At 34.0% G+C, this 26,434-nt stretch overlaps 1 protein-coding gene across 1 annotated transcript; it reads right to left on the reverse strand.

Annotated features, from left to right (window-relative positions):
* Window positions 1-456: 456 nt before the first annotated feature.
* On the reverse strand, window positions 457-10,206 carry LOC131157765 (probable ADP-ribosylation factor GTPase-activating protein AGD14). Its single transcript, XM_058112131.1, has 14 exons — window positions 9,890-10,206; window positions 9,242-9,381; window positions 8,282-8,343; window positions 7,608-7,695; window positions 7,450-7,511; window positions 7,274-7,370; window positions 6,581-7,057; window positions 4,522-5,178; window positions 4,285-4,434; window positions 4,093-4,197; window positions 3,904-3,987; window positions 2,907-3,075; window positions 2,773-2,818; window positions 457-1,116 (listed from the first exon to the last, which is right to left on the reverse strand). Exons 2-14 carry the CDS (start codon window positions 9,338-9,340, stop codon window positions 978-980), a joined length of 2,235 nt encoding a protein of 744 aa, XP_057968114.1. The 5' UTR covers window positions 9,341-9,381; window positions 9,890-10,206; the 3' UTR covers window positions 457-977.
* Window positions 10,207-26,434: the final 16,228 nt, after the last annotated feature.

The following is a 26,434-nucleotide window of genomic DNA, read 5'->3' on the forward strand; positions in this document are numbered from 1 at the left end:
CCCATTTTTTTTTCTAGTGCCATTAATCTAAACATCCTTTTAGAGGGGCAAATCTCTGCTTTACCAGTTCTGATTCTGCTTTTATGCATATCGCGATAGATTGACGAGCAACATAAGTTTAACGGACAGAAGCAGCATTCTCTCAAATCCCCTCATCAATGGTAAAAGCAAATCATGCACACAATTACTGATAAGTGGTGGCTTCAAATAGTCGACACAAAGTTGAGCAGCCGGTGGCCAACAAATCCACAAACAATTGAGAAGTAAAAAACTTGTGCCTCAGAGCTCCTAAAATATTAAAAAAACACACGGTAAGGGGTGCGGAGATATAGTAGCCAAAATTTAGCCTGAAAGAGATGTGTGCGTGGTGCACATTGAAGCTGCTGCAACACAATTGTTCCATTTGTTTTAGGTGTCCCGTAATCCCAACAAAGAATTTAAAAATACCATGAAACAAGAGCCAACAACCATCTAATATTTATCAACATCAATAACATTTCCATTACAAACTCTGTTTTCGACTAAAATGACAGCTATATGACATCCGACACCAAAAAGCTCACCAGAAAAAAAAGGAAGAAATTGCCCAAAAGATACAGGAAAACAAAAGGCCAAATGATACAAATTCCAGGGCAGAAATACCACCCATTAACACACTATCATTTTTTTGGGGCAACACGAACGAGACATGACACCTGTAACAATAAACACAATTGCTGCATACAAATATATAAAAACCTTGGTCCCCATGTCCAGACCCTTCAAAATAATACACCCCTCTCAGCCTCTTAAGGCTTCATGCCAAATTCCTAGTCTGCAAATGCCCCCTGGTATAAAAATAAAAAATCTTTCTTCTGGCTGGAATATTTTACTCCGTATATAAAAAAGAAACCAAAAATTTTCCACCCAGCAGTTTGACAGGGAGCAACAAGATGATGCACGCTCTAAAGTGGGCTCATGGTCTTTGCTCCTCAAATTTATGCAAATGGGTTACCACCAGGAGATGAGAGAGAACCTGGGGCCGCAGGTGCTGAATAGTTCGCAACCAGCTGTGGGTTTGGATTCAAGGCGCCAAAAGCAGCCCCCTCATTGCTGAAGCCCCCTAATCCTTGATGCCTGCAAAAGAAAACAACACCCCAAAAAAATAAATAAATATGCATGGTACGTGCTCTTAATAAAAATCTCTGCCATCAAACTTTCAAAGCAATTGAAGAGGATCTATCAAGCATAGTTGTCAAGTCAAGATCTGGATTGTGAATCAAAATTCCAATTTTGGGGACCAAAAATTGAAATTTTGAATTTAATCGAAAGATTCGGTACAAATTTCCAAAACCAATTCTAAATGACATGCATATTGATATATGGACAAGCAAAATATTACAATACATTTAAAACTTTAACAATAAAAAAAAGTTCATATTTCATGTGTCTATGCTTTCCCTAAACAAATGAAAAGGGAGTGAACCAAGAAATATTAATTTTAAAAAAATAACTTTGTCGTTTAAGGGAAGGGATCAAGAAAAAATAATTAAAAACTGAACTTTTGGTGTTTCTCAAAAATTAAAAAATAATAATATGTCATGTATATTCTTTCAATCTTTCTCGAATTGAAAACAAATAAATAAATAAATAAACTTTAAAAATTGACGGTAATTTAGCAAACTACTAAAACAAACCAACTTTTGAATCCTAACAAAACAATGGAGGATGAGTACCACCTTAGCCCACAAGTGTTCTCTACCCCATCTCGATGGCAGAACACTATACCCATCCAAAAATGAAGAATGGATTTATGAAGGCAACCTAAGAACTAAAGTTTTATTTTCTCCTTTTTTTAGCACAAAACTTACATAGACAAGGAATGGAAGGTAATCATTTAGAAGGTAATCATTTAATAACACAGGCAATACAACAAAGAAATGCTGATTTCGAGTTTTAAACCAGTCCAGTCAGCCAGGATATGATAAGTTTAGAATCATTCGATGGATTCAAATCGATTTCATATATGGCATGAACATGACTTCCTAAATATTCTTCATCATTTGCAATCTGCTTGTTGCAGCAGCCTCAAAGTGATTGGAGAAATTAAATGGCATATTTGGAAAGTTAGGAGCAAAGATATCCCACACTATTTAGAATTCAATGCAGGGGCAATATGAGGGTATCACTAGAAATGAAGATTCTGTCAAAGCTCAGTAAGTGAACCTGACTTAGGCAGTCCACTTTCTAACATTCATAAAATTAAATAGGTAAAAGGGTTGACCCGGTTATAAATTGGTAGTGTCAAAATAAGTTTGACTATTTTATTTAAATGGGTCATAAAGGGCCAAAAGGGGGCATGGGTAGAAATCAACTGACCCACCCATTCAACATGTCTAGGTGATGTTCACCTTTCAAAAAAAATGACAAGGGGATTGATAGCTGGTTCTCATTGACAATTTTAAAGCATGAAATTAGCAGAATAATTTGAATGCTTCTTATTTTTCTTAAAAAAAATTAAATTTAAAAAAAAAAAAAAAAGGAAAGAAAGAAAGAGGAAATCCACCTGAAATGGAAAATCATAGCAAGCCCTATGAGTTCAATGTGAGCTTATGGCAAACCAAAATTCAACCACATGGCCTTGAGCAATATAACAGTACACTAGGTTTTTTATATATATAAACTCAACAGTTGCACTTGGTCAGTTTGTCCATATACAAGATAGTAATACAATCAGGAGATTTATCTTCAGAAAAATTATGACAGAAAAAAATATGACCAAAAGAAGTCTACCTGGCAGCCAACACACTGCCGGGTACCTGCTGCCCCATGTATAACCCTGAGATTTTTGCAGCAAGTAGAAACGTGAAGTTAGCACACACTTGGAAAAATAGAAACTATTATAAAAAGTCAGTAACACAATTTACCCAGGGGCATTGCTGATACAGAAGTTGGTGCTTGAGGAGGTAGTGCTGATGCATAAGGTGATGACTGGGGTGTCATCCATGTCGGAGAACCAACACTGGAAGTCCGTAATAGGCTTGTACTGGGGGGCATATTGGGTAGAGCACCTTGCAAGGATGCCATGGAAGGGAACTGCATGACGAGGAACATACATTATTAAACAAAAATTAAAATAAAAATTAAAAAGAGGAGATTAGCTCAGGAATTAGTTGATACATGAACAGTTCAGAGGCTGATACAAAGTCATCTAACATATCAAAAACTCTGGCATGTGATTGATCAAGTGGAGCAAAATAAAAAGTTGAATTGTACACTATTTTGTCTTTAGCCATGTTGAAGCTTGAGTTGACATGAAAAGTAATCTAACATACCAAGAACTAAGGCATACGATTGATTAAGTGGACATGTGGAGCAAAATAGAATGTTGAATGATGCTTTCTTTTGTCTTTAACCTCACTGAAGCTCAAGTGGAAACAAAAAAGCTTGGACAGCTATCTCTATCAATGAAAATAAAATATCGTAGCCTCCTATTTCCTAGTCCGTTTTTCTTCTCCCTTTCATGACCATGTTGTATACTTCCCCTGTTTTTCAGTTTTATTTATTTATTTTATGGTAATTGGGTAAGGCAGTGTTGTGGCTCAACCCACCAAAATGTGGGGCAGGATCGAGCCCATAACCACTGGGCCATCCAATGGCCTCTCATGCTTCTTGTTAATAAATGCATAACCTGCTTACTTCCCTTATTCTACTCAAAAGAATAAAAATAGCTTAAGGTCATGAATAACCATTCATAAAGAACAACGTGACCATTTATTGATTCATTTATAAAAATAAAAATAAATTCTGATCCAGAACATTTATTCAAACAATACCGAACACAAAAAAACCAAAAAAAAAAACAAACAAACAGGCACAATGACCAACGAAGCAAATTAGTTCAAATGACTTAGATTCACATACTGCTGGAGCTTGAACTGAAGGTGGTCCACCATGGAGATCGAATGGATTTGTTGACATCGAGTGCTGTAGAAAAGTTGGCATTGCCTGTAACAACAAAACCACAATTACATGCTTACTGTCATGCTGTGATGCAAAATTTCATGTAAAACAGAACTTGTAGGTACACTCATATTGGCTTGTGAGAGATACCGCAGCAGTATTATACTGCATGGTGAAACCCATGCCACGCGGTGGACCAGTTTGCCAGCCCGGAGTTGGTACTGGATTAGAGGAATATGCCGGAGCAAAAAGATCCTGTAGAGAATTTATGAATTACTATATAAAAACATGCATGTATAAAACCAACTTAGGAAATATGAAGCCCACTTGAAGAAATATTACCGCTGGCAGTTCTTTCCTTCCACCTGAGCTCACTCCAGGGGCAGATTGTGAGACAACAGAATTGGTTTGTTGAGGGACTGCTTGAGGTAACTGTGTACCTGGGGTGGTCAGAAGCCCTTGTGTGCTCGGTACAACTGAGGAATTCCACATCTGAAAAACATAGCACCGAACATGAATTAATACTAAATATCACAAAATATCATAATAAGATCAAAAAGTACACTGCCTGGGGCTCACCTGATTGCTCAAACCTCCACTCACAGGAGCAAATAGTTGAGCAGCAGGCTGAGTACCAGTGGCAGGGAATAAAGTATGCTGCTGATGCTGCATGCTTGACCACTGCCCCATATCAGTAGATTTGACAAAGGCGCTACTACCACCACTGATGGGCAATATGCCTCTAGATACAGGATTTGCTGCCGGAGTACCAGTAGGGGGGTAAGTTGAGAAGTTATTTGCAGGTGCAGCTGGAGGACCACCTCTATAAGTTGACATTGCTGAATACCCTAAAGATGCAACTGACAAATCTCCACTACTTGATAGCACTGGCATGTTGCCCACAGGTGCAGTTGTCAGATTGGCACCACTTGGGGGCATTCCTGATATCTGACCAGGTACAGATTGTGGAGCAGAAAATTGTGACAGTACAGATTCCAGAGTATTCCCATGAGTAGGAGCTTGAGATACTTTGGTTTCTGCTGCAAAATCAAAGGAGGCCCAGTTTTCATCACCGGTTGGTTTAGAAATAGGTAGAGCTACACTTGTTTGCTGTGCTTGTGGCGCTGCTGCAGTAACAGAAGGTTCAGGATCAACATCAAAATCAATTAAGTTTGCCCCTTTAGATTCCACCTGATTACCGTTCAGGGATCCCAAGCTACTGGAAGATACAGTTCTCTGCAATATCATATAAAGTAAATTTTAAATTTTTTAAAGCAGTCATTTTAAAAATAAATTCTGAATAAATTTTAAGATGCAACGAAACATTAATACGACCTGCAGTACAACACTTCAGGGGACACAATGTTCAAAACAGGTGAAGGATGCAGAGACACACAGAATAGATTATTCTTTTGTATTTTTTGGGTAAGGAGGGCAAAATGAAATTTCTACACTTGTTTACTTAAATGCAAGCGTGAATGCTAAAAAAAGAAAAAAGGGGGAGCCCGGTGCACAAAGCTCCCACATATGCGGGGTCTGGGGAAGGGGCGGACTAACATTAAAATATGAACCACATAGTAAAGCAATTCATCAAAAAAGGCAAACTAAGCATTATTTTGATAAACAAAATCGCAACCACAAACAAAATTTCCCAAAACGGAGGGGGGGGGGGGATAGCTTAAAATGCATGTACACAGTTACCGTTCAAAAAAGCATAAAAGAAGCAACTTACAAAGGTTAGAAATCACATCAATTAGTGCCTTAATTGCAACATTTGCTAGAACGTAAATTGCAAGAACGTACTAAATATGTTGCACCCACCTTGTTAGAATTATGATGAATTTATTACTTTATGTATTTATGGTGGCACCCTGGCAGATAGTAGTTTCCTAGTGTGCTTGTATTAACGAGTTTTTTCTATTTACAGTTGCAGCTTTATGGAGATTTAAAAACCAGCTTTATGAAAGCCACAGAATATAATTCTCAATTATAATTTTCCCTCTAGTTTTTTGGCTCAAAACCTCAAATTTATTAGGCTGACAGGTTCAAGTACACAGTATCATTCTTCAATAGAAGACAGAGTGCTCACCCCGCCGGCTGAGGGCAGGGGGGAGGGGGGGCGTAGGGGGTGTGGAAGGGGAGACCAAAACAACTGATACAATTAAGTCTAGAGAACCTAACCTAAACTGTACTGGTTTATAACCAGATAAACTGGGTCACCCACCTGTCACTGCAGTTTCTAAGTAGGGCAACACACAAATATGTAAGCAAGTTCATACATTATAGTCAGACACTGCCAGCTCTACTATTCAGCACTGTTTTGAATGGAATCTATTCCACACTTTTTTTTAAAAAAGATATCAAGGACAGCACTGCAAAGATACCTAAGACAGGGTTTCAATTATGAAAGTTAACCAGGAAAGCAAGTTATAAACAGCTTACTTATACCTTTCGGTAGTAAAGAAAGTTGATATTTGAAAGGGGAATCAGCAGAAACTATGATATACATCTATGGGGCGGATCACCAATCATATTATTACCAATCAATAGACAAGAAAAACAAAAGCTTGAGCATCGAAATCAAGTTTTCTTCACAAGTGTGAAACAGAAATAGATCTTAATTGAGCACAAGCAAGACCTGTGTCTGTGCGGAACCATCAGTAACCTTCCCACTAGCATATTTTGGAGGCTCAATAATCCGAAGAGGAGACACATTTTCCCCCAAAATATCTCTAACAGGACGGACTATAGGGGGACTGGACACTTCAGGATCCTTTTGGCGATCAGGCGATCTGCCTTCCAGCTTTGAATCTCCCTCATAAATTCTCCGGTCTTCAGATCTCCTTCCATTTCCAAATCTGTCTTCTCGACGCCAGTCATTAACTACCTCAGAGTGAATAGGACTTCTTTTGTGATCACCATACTGCCGATTTTCTTGTTCATATCCAGGACTTCTTCTTCCGTCATAACTGTCTCTGAAATTCTTGTCATCGCTCCTTCCACCAGGACTACTTTTTCCACTGTAACGGCGATCATATGTATCCTCATATGGTGGGCTTCGAGACCCCACCTGATACGTATCCACTCGCCTGTTTTCATAGTCCTCCTTCTCACCCTGTTTGGCACACAATTGCATCCTAAAGAAAATGAAAACCAGTCCAACTGAAGATTCAACCATTTTAAAACAATCTCAACTCTCAGTACCCTAACAAATCTGTTTTGTAAAATTATTTTGGAAAACATTCCACATAATCCATCTTTAACTTCAGTTATTCTATCAAGAACTAATGAAATAGGGCGAAAGGGATGAAAAAAATAGGGCCTGATTCACCATTTTTGCCCGTGGAGGCTTGTCAAGGTTCCTCTCACCAGTATATCTCTTATCCACATAAACATGCTTAATAAAGTCCCGTAGTCGGTCAACATTACTGCCAGCAAACAAGTTATTCAGAACTGAAATTGGCAAAGAACTACATGTAATAATATAAATGGATAGCAAGTATTAACCTGCTGTCAGGGGAAGAGTGACGCTGTGAATCCAATTCCTTAAAATAAATTTCCCGCGCACGCTGCATAGTAGAGAAATAAGTCCAGCATAAGAAATTGATGAGGCTGTTAACAAATGAGAGAATATTAGGCCAACAAATTGAAAGAGAGATGTGTACCGCATTTCCCCCTCCTTGAAGTGCACTGACTTCTTGCGTAGTGAATTTAGCCATTGAAACTGATTTCACTCGGTGCGTAAATTCTCGGCTGAGCAACCAAAATATTTCCAAATAAATGACTCAGTGCAAAAAAACTGCAATTTCTCTCTCTCTTTTTCTACACCGAGGTATCCATTGACACTGGTGGTAAGAATTTTCATTACTTGCACCTCTCTAAATTTTTGTACAGTTTACATTCATTAAATTAATCATCAGATCTAATATTCTATTCATGGAGCTTATGCACAAAAAATTCCAAGCTGATTGAATATGAGTATTTGTTTTATAATTTTATTAATAACATTAAATTTTTAACAGATAAATATATACATTAAAACAGTAGCTGGTTAATGGACCTATTAAATGTTTCAGATTGACCTGAAAATTGCCAAGCATAATGTGCATGACTATATTGTCAAATCTAATGGTTCGTTTTGTAAAAATGAAATACAAATAAAATTACAGCATAATGTAAGAGTTATTAATTCTTATGCAGTTGTCAGTAGATCCTTCCTCAAGTGTGAGCGTGAGTGCGAGTGAGCGTGACTGCCAAGGTGGATTGCAGTTAAAATCTTGAATGTAAGAACAAATATCAGTTTGAAGAACAAATAAAGTGACAATTTATCAGAACTTACTGTATTCCACTGCAGGTGGTGCAAACAAAAGTCCAGAAATTTGTACAGACATACTGTGGTCCCTGCTTAGCAGAAATTACGTTAGGCACAATTTTTTTCCATATCAAAGGGAGAATAAAATCTTTACTTTCATCATCTTATGAGTTTAGCAGCCAAAAAAGTTAATTAGCTCTCTAGAATCATTAAATTTTCAATGAAAGAGTTGCTGTTCTTGTTCATGAAACTTTATAGTTGCTTATTTGAGCAAATTCCTTGTGACTGGTCAATCTCCAAGGATCTAAGTCTCTAGTCCTAAGGTACTAAGGTTGATTCAAAGTAAAGCTTTAATTCAAACAATTTAATATTGAAGGCCTCATTTTCGCACATATGACAACTGTAGCCTGTGCAGTGTACTTTATCACATCTTATCATTAAGAAGTCTTATTAAAAAGTCTCAGCAGCAAGGCAGAATAACTTTTAAGAATTAGCATTAAAACTTGTCAATTTCCTATTTTAACATTTGTTATAGCATAGCTTATTAAGTGCAAGGAATGCAGCTACTTATGGGGTTGCCAGAGTTTAGAATTACAAGTAAAATTTCATTGTATTCAATCAGCATGTCGGAACTCATCAACTCCCATCAGGTTATTTTCCAATCAGCCCACATGCCAAAAATCATAACTAGATGAAAAGCTACACCAGCAACCGTGTTTGAACAACACTACAAAATATCATATTAAAAAAAATAATTAATCTACTTCCAGACACAATTGTCACAATAAACTGATGGTATTTGCTCGTTTTAAATTCCATTAACCAGAATGACATGCAAGAATAAACAGAATCATAAAATATAAATCCAGCAGTTCAATTTATATGATGAACGCCATAAAAAAGTAGAAACCAACAACTAATTTCAACAAAGAACAAAATTAGTCAAATTAAACAAAACAAATAATATAGTGGCAGAAAATAGCATACCAGACTATTGCAGTTGATACATCTGCGATTCTCTGGAAGTTTTAGAAGACCCCGAATAATTCTCTCGTTTTTCTCATCTTCTTTCACTCGGGTTGCCATTTCCACTTCCTGCTTAAATTAAAATTCCCAAATTCTCGAATCTGAAAGAAGAGAAAATTTTTTTAAACCGTTCAATTTTCTCAGTATGACACCAAAATGACCAACCTTTACAATGAAATCCAATAATGTACCGTTTGGTTGCACAGAACATGAAAAAGAAGTTGGAAAAATAAATCAAGTTCGACAATCTTTCCTCTCATCTTGCTTGGTTTCAAAAAGCACGCCAAGAAGTGGATGCTTTAATCGTCTCGGATCCAAACATAAAAAGGAAAGAATAAAAATCTAAACTCGAATTGTAAATTCCGTCACATTTCGGCAGCAACCAAGCAGAGCATCAAGATTCCACTCACACACCCCAATTTGGCAAAACCAGAACATCTCCACATAAAAATTTTCAAACAGTCCAAAACGACGGATCTAAGAAATTAAGCACACGGAAGTGACTCGCACAAGTAAAACTCCGCCAAGAGGCCCTTAAAAGTTGGAACCCTAGAAAATCGACTGAGAGAAACGGAGCAAAAGTGATGGAAAAAGAGAGCAAATGCTGACCTAATTTACGTGCGCTGCAGCACCGTAGCTGATGCTGATGCCGAGATGCTGAACAGAAACAGTAGCGAAGCGTTTCGATTGCAAATGAATAAGCAAAGTTTCGCAGATTTTCTCAAGGTTCGTCCGCCACCTCAAGTCCTCCAATGGAGAGAGAGAGAGAGAGAGAGAGAGAGAGAGGGTGAGCGAGAAATTAAGGAGAGAGAGAGAGAGAGAGAGAGAGAGAGGGTATCCTCAGACGCAGGAAGCGCAGGCTGTCTGCCCGGCGTCTCTATTTTGACGGTATTTGGTCTGTTGGATGGAAAGAAAATTTACTCAACGCTGACAGTCATAACCGGTCGGCTTCTAGCAGGCGGCCACTTCTCCTGCTTTTACAGTTTTACCCTTCCCATTTTCCAATTTTTAAAGTCCTAATTTCTATTTTTTCAAAAAACTTTGAATCCTCTAATTAGATTTTTTATTTTAAAAGGTAGACTTACCAATTATGATCACATTGCATCATATTATCTTCTGTAATAAATTCAATAATATTGTCATTACATTTTTATCATTAAAAATATAAATTTTTCATAATTTGTGAATTAAATTATTTTTAAAAATAAAAAAATAAAAATTGAGATGGCAATATTGTAGCATTATGGTTTTATGAATTTGAAATTTAAGATATAAAATTTTATTTTTTATTTTTAAATGCTACTCTAGAGTTACAAAAAGTAAATTTTTCACAAGTGATACTTTTAAAGCATGATTAAATTAAATATAAGTTAGATGAGTTAGATAAATATAGTATAACATTTGAATTATTAATTTTCGTATCTTATACATATATATATACTTATATATATATATGAGAATTTAAATCTTAATAAGAAAATAAAAGATGAGAGCAAAAATTAGGACGGCTACGACCGTACAAATGCTAATATACTCAACTAAAAAAGAATACAAAATAAAATAAGTGTAGTTGTATAATTCTTTTAATGTACCATATTAAATGGAACTATTTGAAAATAAATCAATTAAAATTTAAAAAATAATTAAATTCATGAAAAATATTTATATGGCTAGGAAGAGTTTGCTTGAGATTATATTTATTTTATTATGTTACATGTTGAATGCCGAACGAATGAAACAAACTTAATACATAATATTAACATTTTTGTAATAAGATTTTAATATTCTTTTTATAAACTTAAAATGTTAACCGGTAAAATCGAGCAGCACCCATTGAGTTTTCTAAAAATAACACTCTAACCCTAGTATTTTTATAAACTACCAAAAAACCCTAAAAAGTTTGAATTTAGTAATAAAACGAACCTTTGTCTAGTTGACCATTAAACAATCATTAAGTATATGTAAAAAAATGAATAAAATAACAATGTTGTCCTTTTTGTTCAATTAATAGCTTAAGAAAATTACTTTAATTTAATAAATTAACTTGAAAATTGTTCATTTAAGTAGAATATGCTTTGAAAATTAAAATTGTAAGTGTATTGGACATCTGGTTCTTGGGTTAAGTAGTCCGACTAGTTCGGGTCAATTAGTTGATATTAGCATGATAACCTAATTAATTTTTTTGTTGGAATTGGTGTAATTCCTAGAGGGGGGTGAATTGGGTTTTAAAACTTTTTGACTAATTTAAATATTTGTCGATTCACCGCAGTTCATATCTCATATATATATATATATATATATATATATATATATATTCCACGTAATAATAATCATAATAACTCTAATACCAAGCTATACTAACAAAGTCAAAGTCAACCCCAGACCCAAAGGTACCGGAGATACACTTGTTTATACATATGTGTCAATTAAGCAGTGGAAACCATAATTACACAACATAATACACAATACCAAAGTTCTACTATGTTTGTCAATACTTATATACATATACATCCCAAAAGAAAAGACAGTAAGTATCCTAGTGTCAGATTCTCAAAAATTCATGATTCCATTTCAACTACTTACCCTTCAATTAGGGTAGCACAATCAACCTTCACTACCTCGGAGTTCGGTCCGCTCGTCTATCCGGGTTTCCTAAAATGTTTGTATGGCTGGGGTGAGACACCTCTCAGTAAGGAATATAAACTATAATCAGTATGTGGCAACAGGAGTATCTTGTATTATAATGTATACCGTATATGTAAAACTGTATCTAATAAGTAAGGAAAATTTGTACATAATTTGACTGCATTTGATAATCCAGGTAAAATTATTATGTATAAATCTGAATAAATCATATTTCCATATAACATATTGTGTCATACTATATTTCTGTATACATATAAATCATCTGTTATATCTGTATAATACAAAAATTATATCCTAAATGGATAACTAACTGATGTCATGTATCAATTCCCACATGACTAGGTTGTGCAGCCTGTAGGCTCATAGCAATGGTTGGCCGACCATGCTAAGCCAAAATTGATAAGCCTGTAAGTACGATTGGCCTGCCCAGCTTGGTCCGGACTATAGGGGGGCACACTACTCTACTATGGGCTCAATCAACTATCCATCTCCCACACTCTATCTGAGACGTGTGGTAACACTACATGATTTGATAGCTACGGTACCGTACTCTGAATCTAAATTAGGTCATTCTGGTTTTGCTATCATATAATATATTTCACAATACTGTTGTATAACTATTTCATAATTATGTGCAACATCTGTTCTGATAATATTTTCTGAATAATTGTTATAACATATTTTGTAACGGCATCTGTGCCGGCTGAATATCTCAGCATCTGCGCTGGGTGAATATCATAATATACTAAAAATTATAATTTTTGTTCCATTTTATAATTTTTCTAAACATTGTTGTCAAGCTATGTTTGGTTAGTAAAATTATAAATATTCTGACATATCATCATATACAATAAAATTATACTCATGCCACACATAAGTGAGTACTACACCATAACATATTATCTGACCTGGAAAAACATATTTTACTAACAAAATAATATTAAATATATTTTCAAGGTTTTCTCAGTTCCACGTCAGTATTCCCAAAAACTATACTAAACCATACATGAATTCCTGAATCAAATATTGTATATTCCATAATTAACTTTATGAAAATAGCTGACTTAATTTATCCCTTTAGCAATTTTCTAAGAAGCTTATTGAAAAACCCTAAATCACGCTTGCGGCGTTCAGAACTCTAAATCTTGAAATTGCATTTACCCCTAGTTCAATCAACTCAACCCCAAAATATTTCTCATTTAGCATTTCATGGGTCTTATATGCTCCAAATAAGCATTTAAACCCTAAAATGCCTTACTTACCCTGATTTTGGAGTGGTGCCCAAAGACTTCAAATCAACAATCCGCTCGAGTTAAGTTGTAGAGAATCTCCCCGAGATCATCGTGGTAAATTCCGATCATCGAAACGAGGTAAAATGGAGTCGGGTCTGGGCTAGCCGAACCTAGAGAGAGAGAGAGAAAATAGAGAAGAAATTTTTGCTGAAAAATCTAATTTTTAACATATATATAGACTGTTGGCCACGTGGCTTCATCGATGAGACACGTGTACTCGTCGACGAACCACAGAAGGGTGTTCATCAACGAAGGTAACAAGTTCATCGACGAACCCTTAATGACCTGAAATTCCTACTCTCGGTATCTTCTCATCGACAAGACACGTGTACTTCATTGACGAGACCTAGATGGATGTTTGTCGACGAAGACCATGAGTTCCCTACCGATGGCCCTTTTTAAATTTCTTTCCCCTTCTTTTTCTTTTTTTTTTCCTTTCCTTTCCTTTCCTTTTTTCCTTTATCATTTTCATTTATTATATTTCCGGATCTCTATAATTAGGCTATCAGTGTAGACATACACGTGTGAGCATATCTCATTTAAATTAAATGTGTGTATGCAAATAATTATAACAGTAAATAAGCAAGCATACATATATGGAAACTAAAGTGCAATAATTAAATGAGATAAGGATAGAGAGACACACGATATTTGTTATTGAGGTTCGGCCAAACTAGCCTACGTCTCTGCCTTTAGCATACCCCTAAGGATTTCACTAACCCTGCTCACTTAAACGGGCGGAGCAGAAGTTGTTACAACTTCTCCTTAAGGGGCGAGGTAAATCCCAACTCAATTACCAAGCTGAACCCAACTGATCTCCCTTATGGGGCGAAAACTCCCCAGTTTAATTTACCTGATTGAACCAAACCAGTCTCACTTACGGTGTTGGGACTCCCCAGTTCAATTTCGAACTAAACCCAACTAATACATTAAAAATATTTTTGTACATATTACAATTCTTCTCAACACAAGCAGAATTGTACACATTAAAGCTCAAATACATACACTGTAAAGACCCGAATTTTAAATAAAATTTAAATAATAAGGAAAGGGAAATGGAAACCTGAAACAGAAGGAAGCCGTAGACTTCGTTGACGACATTGCATTTCAGAAGAGAAAAACAAAAAGGGGGAGTTTCAGGGCTTCGTCGACAAATCTCTGTATTCGTCAACGAAGGCTTAAGAAAATTCGTCGACGAACACTGGGCTTCGTCGACAAGAATATACCGAGAGGGGTTTTGAGGCGGCCTGAATTTCATCAACGAATACAGGGTCTCATCGACGAAATTTGTGAAGGACTCGTCGATGAATATAGGGTCTCGTCGACGAAATCCCCTGTTCTATAAATAGTTGAAATCCGAGATTTTTTATCATTTACCTCCGAGCTCTCTCTCTCTCTCTCTCTCTCTCTCTCTCTACGGTTCTCTCTCCCTTCTCTCTCGTTTCCGGCCCCACCAGTCGTTAGATCAACGATCCGAAGCTACCACGACGATCCTAGCAAAGTTCTCCACAAGTCTGCCGGGGCGGATCGTTAAGGAAGTGAAGTTGGATTCCATCCCAAATCCAGGGTAAGCCTTTTTACTCAATTTTTGGATTTGTGATAGTTGAGAAAAGTATTTTATACGTTAAAATACTAAAATTTAATACTGGGGGTTTTCAGTTTTGGAGTATTGGTTAGGAAACCCCTTAGGTGTTAAACTTGAATGCTTTTGGGTAAAAACTTTCTACCCAATATTTGAGTTTTTGACAGTTGAGGAAAATATTGTATGCTTAGAAATATTGAACTTTAATTCTGAGATTTTTCATTTTCAGGATGTTGAGTTAGGAACCTTGCGGGTGCGGGGCAATTTTATTAGGGGCTTTCTAGGAATCAGGTAAGGGGATAAACTAAGCTAGTATTGTTTTGGAAAATGTTTATATATATATATAGTTATCATTTGATTTATGAAAAATGTATATGATTATATATATATATATATATATATATATGTGTGTGTGTGTGTGTGTCTTATATTTGCAAAAATACTGTGAAAATGATCGTATGTTGAATATGTGGAAAATCTATTGTGTGGCATGAGTAAAAATGTTGTGAAATGCTGTTTTCTGAGAACGTGGATGAGATGGGTTTTTATGATGGAAAAACCGGCGTACGGGCCGAGATGTTTTTAGATATATATATATATATATATATATATATATATATATATATATATGGATGTGATTTGCTGGCGTATGGGTCGTGCTATGTGATTTGCCGGAGTACGGGCCGTGCTATGTGATTATTGTTTGCCAGCGTATGGGTTGTGCTATGTGTAGCTGGCTTATGGGCCGAGCTATGATAAAATGTGAAATACCGGCGTACGGGCCAATGATTTTTTTATGATACGTGTATATATGTGAAATGATATAATTGATGTGAAAATAAATGAAATGAGATATTTATGTATCACGGTTTCAGTATATGTATATGATATCAGAACCTGGTTGGCTTGGTTTAGGCTAGCACTTGCACGGTACCGTTGCTATGTGTCCATGGTCCTCGTGATCATGATATCTGTGTTAACGCCACTGTACGGAGTGGTGTGAGATTGGATGGTTGATGTGGTTATGTTCAAGGAGTGTGCTATTATCGCCCCTGGTGTACGGACCAATCTGGGTAGACCCATCGGACCTACAGACTAGACTATCGACTTGGCAGTGGTCGGCCAACCATTGTCAGGTCCCGCCTTCGGGCCACACAACCCAGTCATGTGGGGGTAATACATGACAACAGCCAGCTAGCCCAGCAGGATGATTTTTATGTTATTATTATTATGACATAAGTTGAGATATGTTATGAAAATGCAGTATGTTCTGCCATGTTGATATATATATATATATATATATATATGTTTTCCCAAATTTGATGAAACAGTACTAAATGTGTTATATATGATATATGTTGAACACAAAGTACTCATGTTGTCACACACTAGTATTAGTTTATTTCCCTTACTGAGAGGTGTCTCACCCCTAAACTTCATTAACTTTTCAAGAGCCTCAGATAGGAGAGCGGGAAAAGCCCCACTGACATAGTGTGTATTATTTGCCCTTTTTGAAGGGTAAGCTTTTGGTAGGGATAGGATTTTTGTGGGAATTGTCCATAGACTTATTTTTGGGATGTATATACTGAGAGATAGTGTTTGTAGTACTCAGGTATGTATTATGCACATTATGATGAGATGTATATGAATTTATACTTTCTGCTGCGTAGGCTTCTGGTGCATGTTTTGTTATATCCCTGGTACCCACGGGTCCAGGTGGATGATGACCTACTGAGTTGTGATGTTTGATGTTGATATTATTATAAATATATATATATATATATATATATATATATTTATGTGAAAAATGAGCGGGTCGTGACATACACTCGAATATGATATAAATTATGCTTAGTAGAGAAATTGTATTTTTCTTAAAATAGTTTTCCAATATTTGAAAGATGATATATCTAATAAAACACTTCAAAGATTAAACCATATAAAATATTTCTCCAACAATATCTATCAAAGGAATAGTTGGGAGAAACTCAAGGCTTTGCTCTCAAAAATGTTTTTCAAAAATGCAAGCTAAGAGAGAGTTAAAAACACTTGAATTAAATAAATGCCCAAATACAATATTCTTTTTCAAAAAGATTTAATGAAAGGAAATAGAATAGGAGAGTTTAAAAATTTACCCCAAAGTGATTTTGCAATTAAAAATGTAAGTGGGGAAACTTTGATTAAGAAAATAATTTTAGAGAAAAATTGGTTAATCAAAGTTACTAATCAAAACAAATGAAGATGACATTTATAGTTTTTCAGGAAATTATGACAGTTAAGGACACACTTTGTATTTTTAAAAAAGATTAATGACAAATTAAATAAGTTTAAGCACTTAGTTATTCGGCCAAACAGAAAGTTTAGGTCGATTGAAATAAGGTTCAGTCGACTGATCATGCAGTTCGGTTTTCTGAGCAAATGTTTCGGTTGGCTGAGTCCTCAAAAGCATTTAAAACAATTTAAGATTTCGGGCTATTGAGCAAATGACCAGTTGGTTGAGCCAAAGGCGATTTTTAGAACCTTTGTTGGTTCGGTCAACCGAGCTGTTTTTAGCTCATTTGGTCGATCAGCTGAAGGTAGTGAAAAGTACAAACTTGAGGGTTAGGGCGACCATGGCTGGTGTGTTCATTTTTGGTCGGTCTACCGAACAAAGTCAATTTTTGACTCCAAGCTGGTTTGGTCGACCAAGCTGATTAAAACTCAAATTGGTCGGTCGACCAAGGGCATTAACAATTAATATTTTGATTTTAGTTTTTTTAGAAAAAATGTTTTTGATGAAATGTTAGGTATCCTATTGTCAAACTATGGTCATCTGAGCATTCAATTCATATCATGCAGATGCATGCATTATTACAAACCAAATAATAAAAACTTAAATGTATATACAATAGAAAAAAAATGTCTTAGTCTTTGCTCTTCAAGACTTAATGGAAGGCACTTGAGTGTATAGTCTTTACGTCCCTTCTGACTTCCATTTTCCTCTTTTGTGTATACATACCAAATTATGAACATGTTCAAAATACTAAACACACACATGAGATACTTGTGTTTGTCAACATCAAAACAGATATTGAACTAAAAAAGCCAACATTTTTATTTTTAAAAAAATCTAGAAATATATGAGAAAAATTAATCTAAGAATTCAAAAAAAATAATTAAATAATTTTATTGTCCCAAAATTTGTTATATACTATTTTCATGCAAATTAAATGACAAAATATATTTTTATAATTAAAATATAGTTTAAAATTTGACTCAAATCAATTAGTCGGTTGAATTGCGGCTCGTTCTGTAGCGTAAAACCCCAAAATTGCACAGCGGAATATATTTGTGTAAAGAATCAAACACACAATTGCAACAACTTTAATGATGAAAATACAGAATAATCCACAACCACAATAAGTATATGAAATTAATAATAATCACAATAATACAAGGAATTACATGGTTCACTAATGCCTACATCCACGAGAGCAAACGATATGGATTTATTGGAAAAAAAAAAACCAGTATCAACCATACTCTAAGTACATTAGATGTGACATATATATAGAGTTCCCATAGGTTTTCCCTCCAAACCCCAATTGTGTTGACTCAGGTTGTCCTGAGTGGGTCTATGCGGGCTTGAGTGGGGTTGGCTACATGGGCTTTGGGTATTTTCAAAGACGGTGGGCCTTAGCTGAAATTCTAAAATGGGCTTTGGTTAAAACAACAGGGTTGGGCTAGGTTTTGAAAATCGGCTGGTGGGCTTGGCTGATTTATCAAATGGGCGTGGGAGTGTTTGAAAAATAGGCTAAGTGTTAAAAAAAATGTGAATGGGCTTCTGGTTTTATTTAAAACGCAGGTGAGCTAGTTTAATTTTGGAAAATCGGTTGGATTTTAAATTGGGTTTGGGTTATGATTTTGAAATGGGCTGGGGATTTTAAACTGAAAAAGGCCAGGGGTATAATTTTGAAATGGGATGGCTTGGGTTTCAAAAGGGTAAGCGGGTCAGGGAGTTCGGGTTAGTTGGGTGTGGGTTAAATACGCAGGCCACAGGCACCTGGGTTTAAGAGGGGGCTTGGGTATGAGTTAGACGAGTCAAGACTTGGTAATCTGGATATGGAGGCTTTGATTTTGGGTCTAGATTCGGATCTGAGCTTTAGAAGGCCTAAGTTCAGGTTCACATCAGAACCTGAACTCCAAGAAGGGGTACCTGCATTCAGAATTAAGTGGAAATGTACAGGAATTACAGAAATGATGAACAGAAGGGGGAGGTAATTGAATTTCACCTAAGGTCCTTTCTCCTTCAGTTTTCTTCTCCAGTTCTCTGTGTTTGTCTAAATGAGCTTCTGAGTCTGGTGTCTGATTGTGGTTCTTGAACCTCTACAATTCTTTCTGCTCTCAATTTAGCAGAACCTTCCCCTCTTTCTTTTTGATTCTCTTTCTGAAATTCTATAGAATACCACTATCTTTCTAATTTATCTCCCACTCTTAAAGCTTCTACAAATTTTCTCGGCTCTCTTTTTCAATCTCTCTGTTTTTTCTAACCTTTGCAGAGTACTTCTATACTCTCTGTGTGTTTAAAAATTGGCAGAGCTTCCCATTTTCTCTGAATTTTTTCCTACTTCTCTCAATTTCACTAGGGTTTCTCTTCTATCTGAGGGGTGTCCTCTGTAGTGTGCGAGCCTCTCTATTTATAGGGAGGCTATGGGAGGTTTTGGCACCAAATTCACCTCTTTCAGCGTGGATTATTCCCATGAAATCCCCTCTAACGGTTTGTCAGGGAATGATCTTCTATGATTTCATCTGATTTCCTTTATTATTATTTTTCTTTTCCTGCTAACTGACCGTGCCAACTTTCCATTCTGTGCGCAAGTGAACTTTGGGGAACCCTAGTGTCATGCGGGGCTTGGAATTTTGGCCAGGTGGCACTTCGGGGATGGAGGGCAAAGCATCTTGATTTTTATTGAATTTTGTATTTTTTTCATTTTTGTATGTACCCTGGTTTGTTATTACTGCCACAATTCTCTATGTATAACTTTATTTTTATTTTCCTGTAACTTTTCTGAATCTGTGCTCATGTATCCTCTCCAAAAAGGAAAATTATGATGTATGCATTTTTTATTTGTGACTCAGGGTTGACCAATTTTGAACAAAAAACATAGTTAACAAAACCTGATTTTAATACCCGAACAAAATCCCGATTTCAAAATTATCAGACCTAAAATTAAAGACTTGACTCAAGGACTGTAAGATTTGATTTAAAATTTAATGCTTCAATTTATTGGACTCGATTTAAAAATCCTAGACTCAAATTAGGAAAATTGGACTCTCAAAATTGTCAAAAGGTTTGAAAAACATTAATTACAAGGTCCTAAAGAAAGCTCAATAAAAATTTGTGTTACCAATTTCCTAGAAATTGAAAACTCTATGGTGGCTTTTATTTATTTCCAAACCAACTCGTTGAATTGGTCTTACTGAATGCTGCTGACTACAAGATTCTAACAAAAGAGTTTTGTATCTGAGAAGCACTGGACTCAATGACTAATTGAAGTTTTAGTGAACTTATTTAATCGAAATAAGATGACTCAATCATAGGGGTTCAGGATCGTAATTTCAACATGAGGGGTTTTGCTCAGAACTAAAAACCATGTTTCATTTGGCGAGTTTTCTTTGGGGCGGCCTGGTAAAAATTAGGGTGTCGACATGCTCTTCACTCGGTATGTGAGCCACATATCACAACACGTTCTTTGAGTGTAGTTGAATCTCATATTTAATAAAATAACATGGAAAAATTCAAAAAAATTGTGAATTGATTACGTCAAACGCCACCCAATTAATATAGATCTGAGTGTTCTTTATCCATTTAGCACTTATATTTTACATAAAGAATAACTCAAATTCAATTTTATAATTTTATTTATGAAATATGAATTTTGAAATTTTAATTCATACATATAAATATATTTTTGAACATTATCTTTGATAGGTTACTTGATTTTTTTTTTAAAAATCATGTATATTTTATTTGTTTTATGGTATATTTAGTCAATATTTTTTTATAAAATTATACTTAGCAAAAAATTTGTAATATTATATTTACAAGGTATTTTTATGATCTATTAGTAATTTTAATTTTATATGTATTTTTTGAAAAATAAGAACAATAATAGTAGAATTATTTTGTCTTACTTATGTCAACTGATTAACCCATAGTGATTGAGTCAGTAAATCATTCAATTTAAAAATCGGTTAGGTTTCCAATTCGTTTATTTAGTTTTCAAGACATTACACTAGCTAATTTTTTTATTTAATTTATTTAAATTGATATCATTCTAAAATATTATTTTATCAAGAGTAAAAATTAATTTTTCTATATATACTTAACGGTTAACTAATGTTCAACTAGCGGAAGGTTCATATTGTCAATCGATTTAAACTTCAGAAGGTTTTCTAATAGTTTTCAAAACCATAAGGAGTGAAGTATCATATTTGAAAAACTTAAAGGGTACTATTAGATTTTACCCAATTTTAATAAGAGTTTATCTAAAATTAATTTACTTAATAAGTTTGATAAATTTGTGGGGATAAATGTTGTATAATTTATGATAATGTCTATAACATTTTATCCGATAAAGATTTATAATTAATATAAATAATTTGATTGATGCAATTTTTTTTTTGCCTAAGGAATCAAATTAAATAATTTTGGATATATGTGGATTTAAACAACACTTGTACAATTTTAATGGTTTTTAGTTTCTTCTACAAAAAAAAATTTACTCACATTATTAGTCATATTAATTTGGCCTTTAACAGGCGCCTTCTTTTACTTTTATCCTTCACATTTTCCAGTTTTAAAAATCACAATAGCTATTTTAATATTTTTGAATCCTCAATTTAGTATTTGATTTTAAAAGGACGGCCTATGAATTTTGATCAATAATATCATGTAAATTTTATCATTAAAAAGTTTAATGTAGTCATAATAATTACTTATTTGAAAATTAGATAATTTTTTTAAGAAAAATATGAAATTAAGAATGAGCTAAATTTTTTCTAGGTGTGAAAATCGAATGCAAGATCAAATTATGTTTTCGGTAATAGGATTCAATAATTTTATCATTAAATGTTGTCTATAAAAATATAATTTTGTCATAATTTGATAATATTTTTTAAAAAAAAATTAAAAGCTGGCGGTCTCGTAGCTTTATGGCTTTATAAAATTGAAATTTAAAATCTAAAGTTGGATCTGAAATTTTTCGAAGCACTACTAAGGAGTCACAAAAGTAAATTTTTTACACGTGATAGTTTTAAAGTATGATTGAATTAATTATAATTAAATGAGTTAGGTAGATGCACTGAAAACGATATTAGACAATTGAATTATTAATTTGCTTATCTTAGATGTGGGTTTTAAATCTTTACGATTAGAGAGAATAAATTGAACATTGAGCATACAATAAGAGCTTGTTTAGAATTAATTTGCTTAATAGATTTGATAAATTTCACGATATAAGTTGCTTAAATTACAAAGTCCATAATATTCTATCCGATAAAGATTTGTAATTAATATATATAAATATATAGTTTCATTTATGTAGATATATGAAAATTTATTTCTCATATTAAAAATAAAGGGCCAAATTAAATGTAGAATTGGAAAAAAAAAATCCTCAATGAATAAAAAATTTGAATTATATTTTTATATAATAAAAAACTAAATAGCATTTTACAATATTATTAAGTCTCGAGCCCTAGCAATGAGGATCAAAAAGAAAATGAATTTGAATATTAAATTTATGATACCCGTGAGACCAAACTTTAAACTAAAATAAGAGGAAAGATAAAAAACTTTCATTAAATATTACTTCACTCTTTTTAATTTTAGAATTACCCGCAATCTGAATTAACCCAAATGTAAAATTTTAAGAATCAAATTATTGGAATTTAAAATTAAGAAAATGAAATACAATTCACAATTAGATAGTGTTTTTTTTTTCTTTCTCTTTTTTGAGGAACAAAATTCATATTCATTAAAATTATAAATTCAGCATAACTGAAATTTTAAAATATTATTTTTTTCCATCCTTCTGAGTCATTGCACAAATTGGCAGTTTAAAATTTGAATTTCGCCAACCAATTTTTTAAAAAAAATATATCCACAGAATTTAAGAAGCAAATTTCAAAATTTATACTCTTCACCATTTTCAATGCGTGCCAGTCCGAAGTAGAGAGTGCGAATGAAATTCCCAGCTGTGCCCTCTCAATTATAAATTATTATTCTGCAATCCAGCAGTTTACAGCCGTGTACCCGCACGTGAAGGCCACGTGCAGTTATTTCCAGCTGGAATGTCCATCAGCTGCATTCTTCATATTTGTCTTTTACCCCACGTGCAATTTTAAAAATTAAAATATAGTAGAGACGGTCTTCGTTAGGATACAATAAACCATTAAACAAGTACAATTTTGGCAGTATATCATTTAAGATTTAGGGTTTTAGTTTGTGGGGTCAAAATTATTTTTATATATTTGATGAAAATATATATAAGGATTTAAGTCTGTTCAGTTGTTAAAAATATATTTTTTAAGATTTTATTTTTTAAAATAATTACAAAAAATTTAATATACGATAATATTTAAAATCATGAATTTTGGAACTTAAATTGGGATTTCTAAGAAATTTTATATGTAACCCATATAAAGTAAAGTCCAAATCGAAATTTCATTCTCTCGCAAATTAAGATTTAAAAGTTTAGAAAAATAAGAAATGATGTTTTTCAACTTTTTTTTATATAAATTTAAAATTTTGGAAATAAGATGATTGTTAAGACTAAGAAATCTTTATTATTCATTTTTGTGTGTATAAAACTATACAAAGATCATCCTTTTATAAGAGAAGGAGGCAAACTACATGTGTAAATTAGGGAGATATGTGAACATCCCCCTCAAACTCAAAGTGGTATCGAAGATGTCATCTGGAGTTTGTAGACTAAAGCACGATGGCGACCAGGTGGATGAGCTTTCGTGAAGATATCAGCCAACTGATCAGCCGAAGGAACTGACAAGAGGCGAAGTGTCCCTTCCTGAAGATGATGATGCACAAATTGGCAGTTGATCTCAATGTGTTTGGTGCGTTCATGAAAGACATCGTTGTGAGCGATTTGGACAACACTATGATTGTCACAATAAAGTGAAGTGTTCGAGGGTTGAGGAACACCCATATCTTGGAGAAGCCAACGAAACCAAAAAAGTTCAGAAGTAGTATTAGCGAGAGCCCGATACTCATCTTCAGTGCTAAAGCGAGCAACAATAGTTTTCTTTTTGCTCTACCAAGAGATAAGAGAGTCACCAAGTAAAAAAAGAAAACCAATGGTAGACCGATGATCAGTAGGGTCTCCTGCCCAATCAGTATCTGAATAAACTTGAAACGTCAAGGATGAGTGAGAGGAAAAAAAAAAGTCCGTGAAATAATGTGCCCTTTCACATATCGTATGATACGAAGAACAGCTGCATAGTGAAAGGAACGAGGAACCGACATAAACTGACTAACAAGGTGCACTGCATAGACAATGTCTAGTCTAGTGACAGTGAGATAAATCAAAATCCCAATAAGTTGTTGGTCTAGAATCTCCAGCTGTGCCTTATTGGGTTTCCATCTTTGAATCGACGATCTAGTGCTACTCTCAGTAACTTGGGGAGTTGGGTGATTTGGCAACATTTTCGAGTAATGAGACAACTAAGAGACAAGTTGGGAAGAGCTAAACATTACAAACAGAAATGTGATTGTTCAAGATGATAGAAAATTGTGATGCTTAGAGTTCGAGGAGGGCGTACCCTTTTTATAAGGGAATGACCGCGTGTTGTGGAAATCGAGAGAGAGCGATGTGTGTCACGGATATCGAGCAACGCATTTTACACAAATCGAGAGAGAACGATATGTGTCGCAAGAATCAAGAGAGGGCGACTCGTGTCACGGATATCGATCAACGTGTTTTGCACAAATCGAGGGAAAATAACGTGTGTCACGAGAATCGAGAGAGAGTGTCGCGTGTCACGGATATCGAGTACGCATTTTGCAAAAATTGAGGGAGAATAATGTGTGTCGCAAAAATCGAAAAGAGAGCTACGCGTGCCTCGAGTGACGCATTTTTCAAAAATCGAGGGAGAGCAATCTGTGTCGCGAAAATTGAGTGAGCGACACGTATTGCAAAATTTGCGGACTCTAAGTTCTTTTTATATTTTTACATCTTTATTAATGTTTTAACTATAATTAATTTCATCCTTAGATCACCACTTGAGTGGGTGGCCTAATGGTAAGGAACCGGCCGTGCATCCATGTGATCGCGGGTTCGAGTCCCCACTATGCCCAAGTGGTCTCATGCCCTGACCTTACTTCGGGGGTAAGTGAGTTATAATCGATAATTTTCACCCATGAGGCTCATTTTTTTTTTTTTTTAACTGCAAGAGTATCATTTTTGTATATATATCCCATTATTATTATTATTATTATTATTATTATATTAGATCAAATATATATATATATATATATATATCCCATTATTATTATTATTATATTAGATCAAATATATGTTGGACATATTTGGCCGATTGATGATTTGACATTGGTTAGTTATTTGAAGAAAATTAGTTAATTTTTATATTACTTTCATTAATAAATTTTTTTTTATATAAATAGACAAATTTAAGTTGTATACAAAATTAAAGATTTCGTCGAAATTTGTACTCCTAAATCAAACTTGAATACTTGATGAAAATTGGATATGTAATGGAGAAAAAAAAAATAAATATACATATTTAACTTGCACATGCGAAGGGATTATATATATATATATATACATATTTTGAATTTAAATATAATAAGTAATATTTAAATTATTTTTAATTCCTTATAAACTAATACAAAATTAAAATTAAAGATTTTGTCAAAATATATATTTCTAAATTAAACTTGAATGTTTTGTTGATAACTTAATATGTAATGTAAAAATACATATTTATATCCAACTTATACATGCAAAGAAATTTCAGGTAAATTCAGATTTCATAATAGACGTTTGTTCATATTTATTTGTATGTGTAGCACTTCTAAATTCAGTAGGGTCTAATGGGTTATTTCTTATATAATAATAGAGAAAATAAATAAATCTCGGATATTATTATATTATTATATTTATATATATAAAAATTTAAAATTATTAATGCATTTGACAATTAATTATGAATCATCAATATAGGTACGTGTTTCTATAGACATAAATAACATATTTAAATTAATTAACGTGTCTTCAAAAATACTACCATTTTTCTTAGAGAATTTATGATTATTACCTGTCTTTGGGAGCCTTCACGTAAATCTCATTTCCTCAAATGCTACTATCTTTAGGATATATTCTTAAATAATGATCAAATGTTATTTTAAAATCATAAATCTATTATTAACGTATAATAATATAACAAACTAAAATAAATATTCTAAACTACCCAATCCTACCAAAATCATGTTTTATATCTAAGTTTTGGAAAATTTATATATTAGAGTATGCAGAACCTATATCCTATGCTCTAGTAAAATTATTTCTTAAAGTCTATAGAACCTATAACCTATTGCTTTGATACCAAATGTAACAC

The sequence above is a fragment of the Malania oleifera genome, chromosome 6 (assembly GCF_029873635.1).
Source record: "Malania oleifera isolate guangnan ecotype guangnan chromosome 6, ASM2987363v1, whole genome shotgun sequence".
Classification (NCBI taxonomy): domain Eukaryota; kingdom Viridiplantae; phylum Streptophyta; class Magnoliopsida; order Santalales; family Ximeniaceae; genus Malania; species Malania oleifera.

Bases quoted from the DNA above. Each gene is read 5' to 3' on its own strand.
- LOC131157765 (XM_058112131.1), bottom strand. From the start codon at position 9,340: ATGGCAACCCGAGTGAAAGAAGATGAGAAAAACGAGAGAATTATTCGG. The intron at 7,058-7,273 runs GTGAATCAGGCC...TGTGCCAAACAG, and splicing joins AGCCTCCACGGGCAAAAATG to GGTGAGAAGGAGGACTATGA. The intron at 3,076-3,903 runs GTATGTGAATCT...CTCGTCATGCAG, and splicing joins CTTCAGTTCAAGCTCCAGCA to TTCCCTTCCATGGCATCCTT.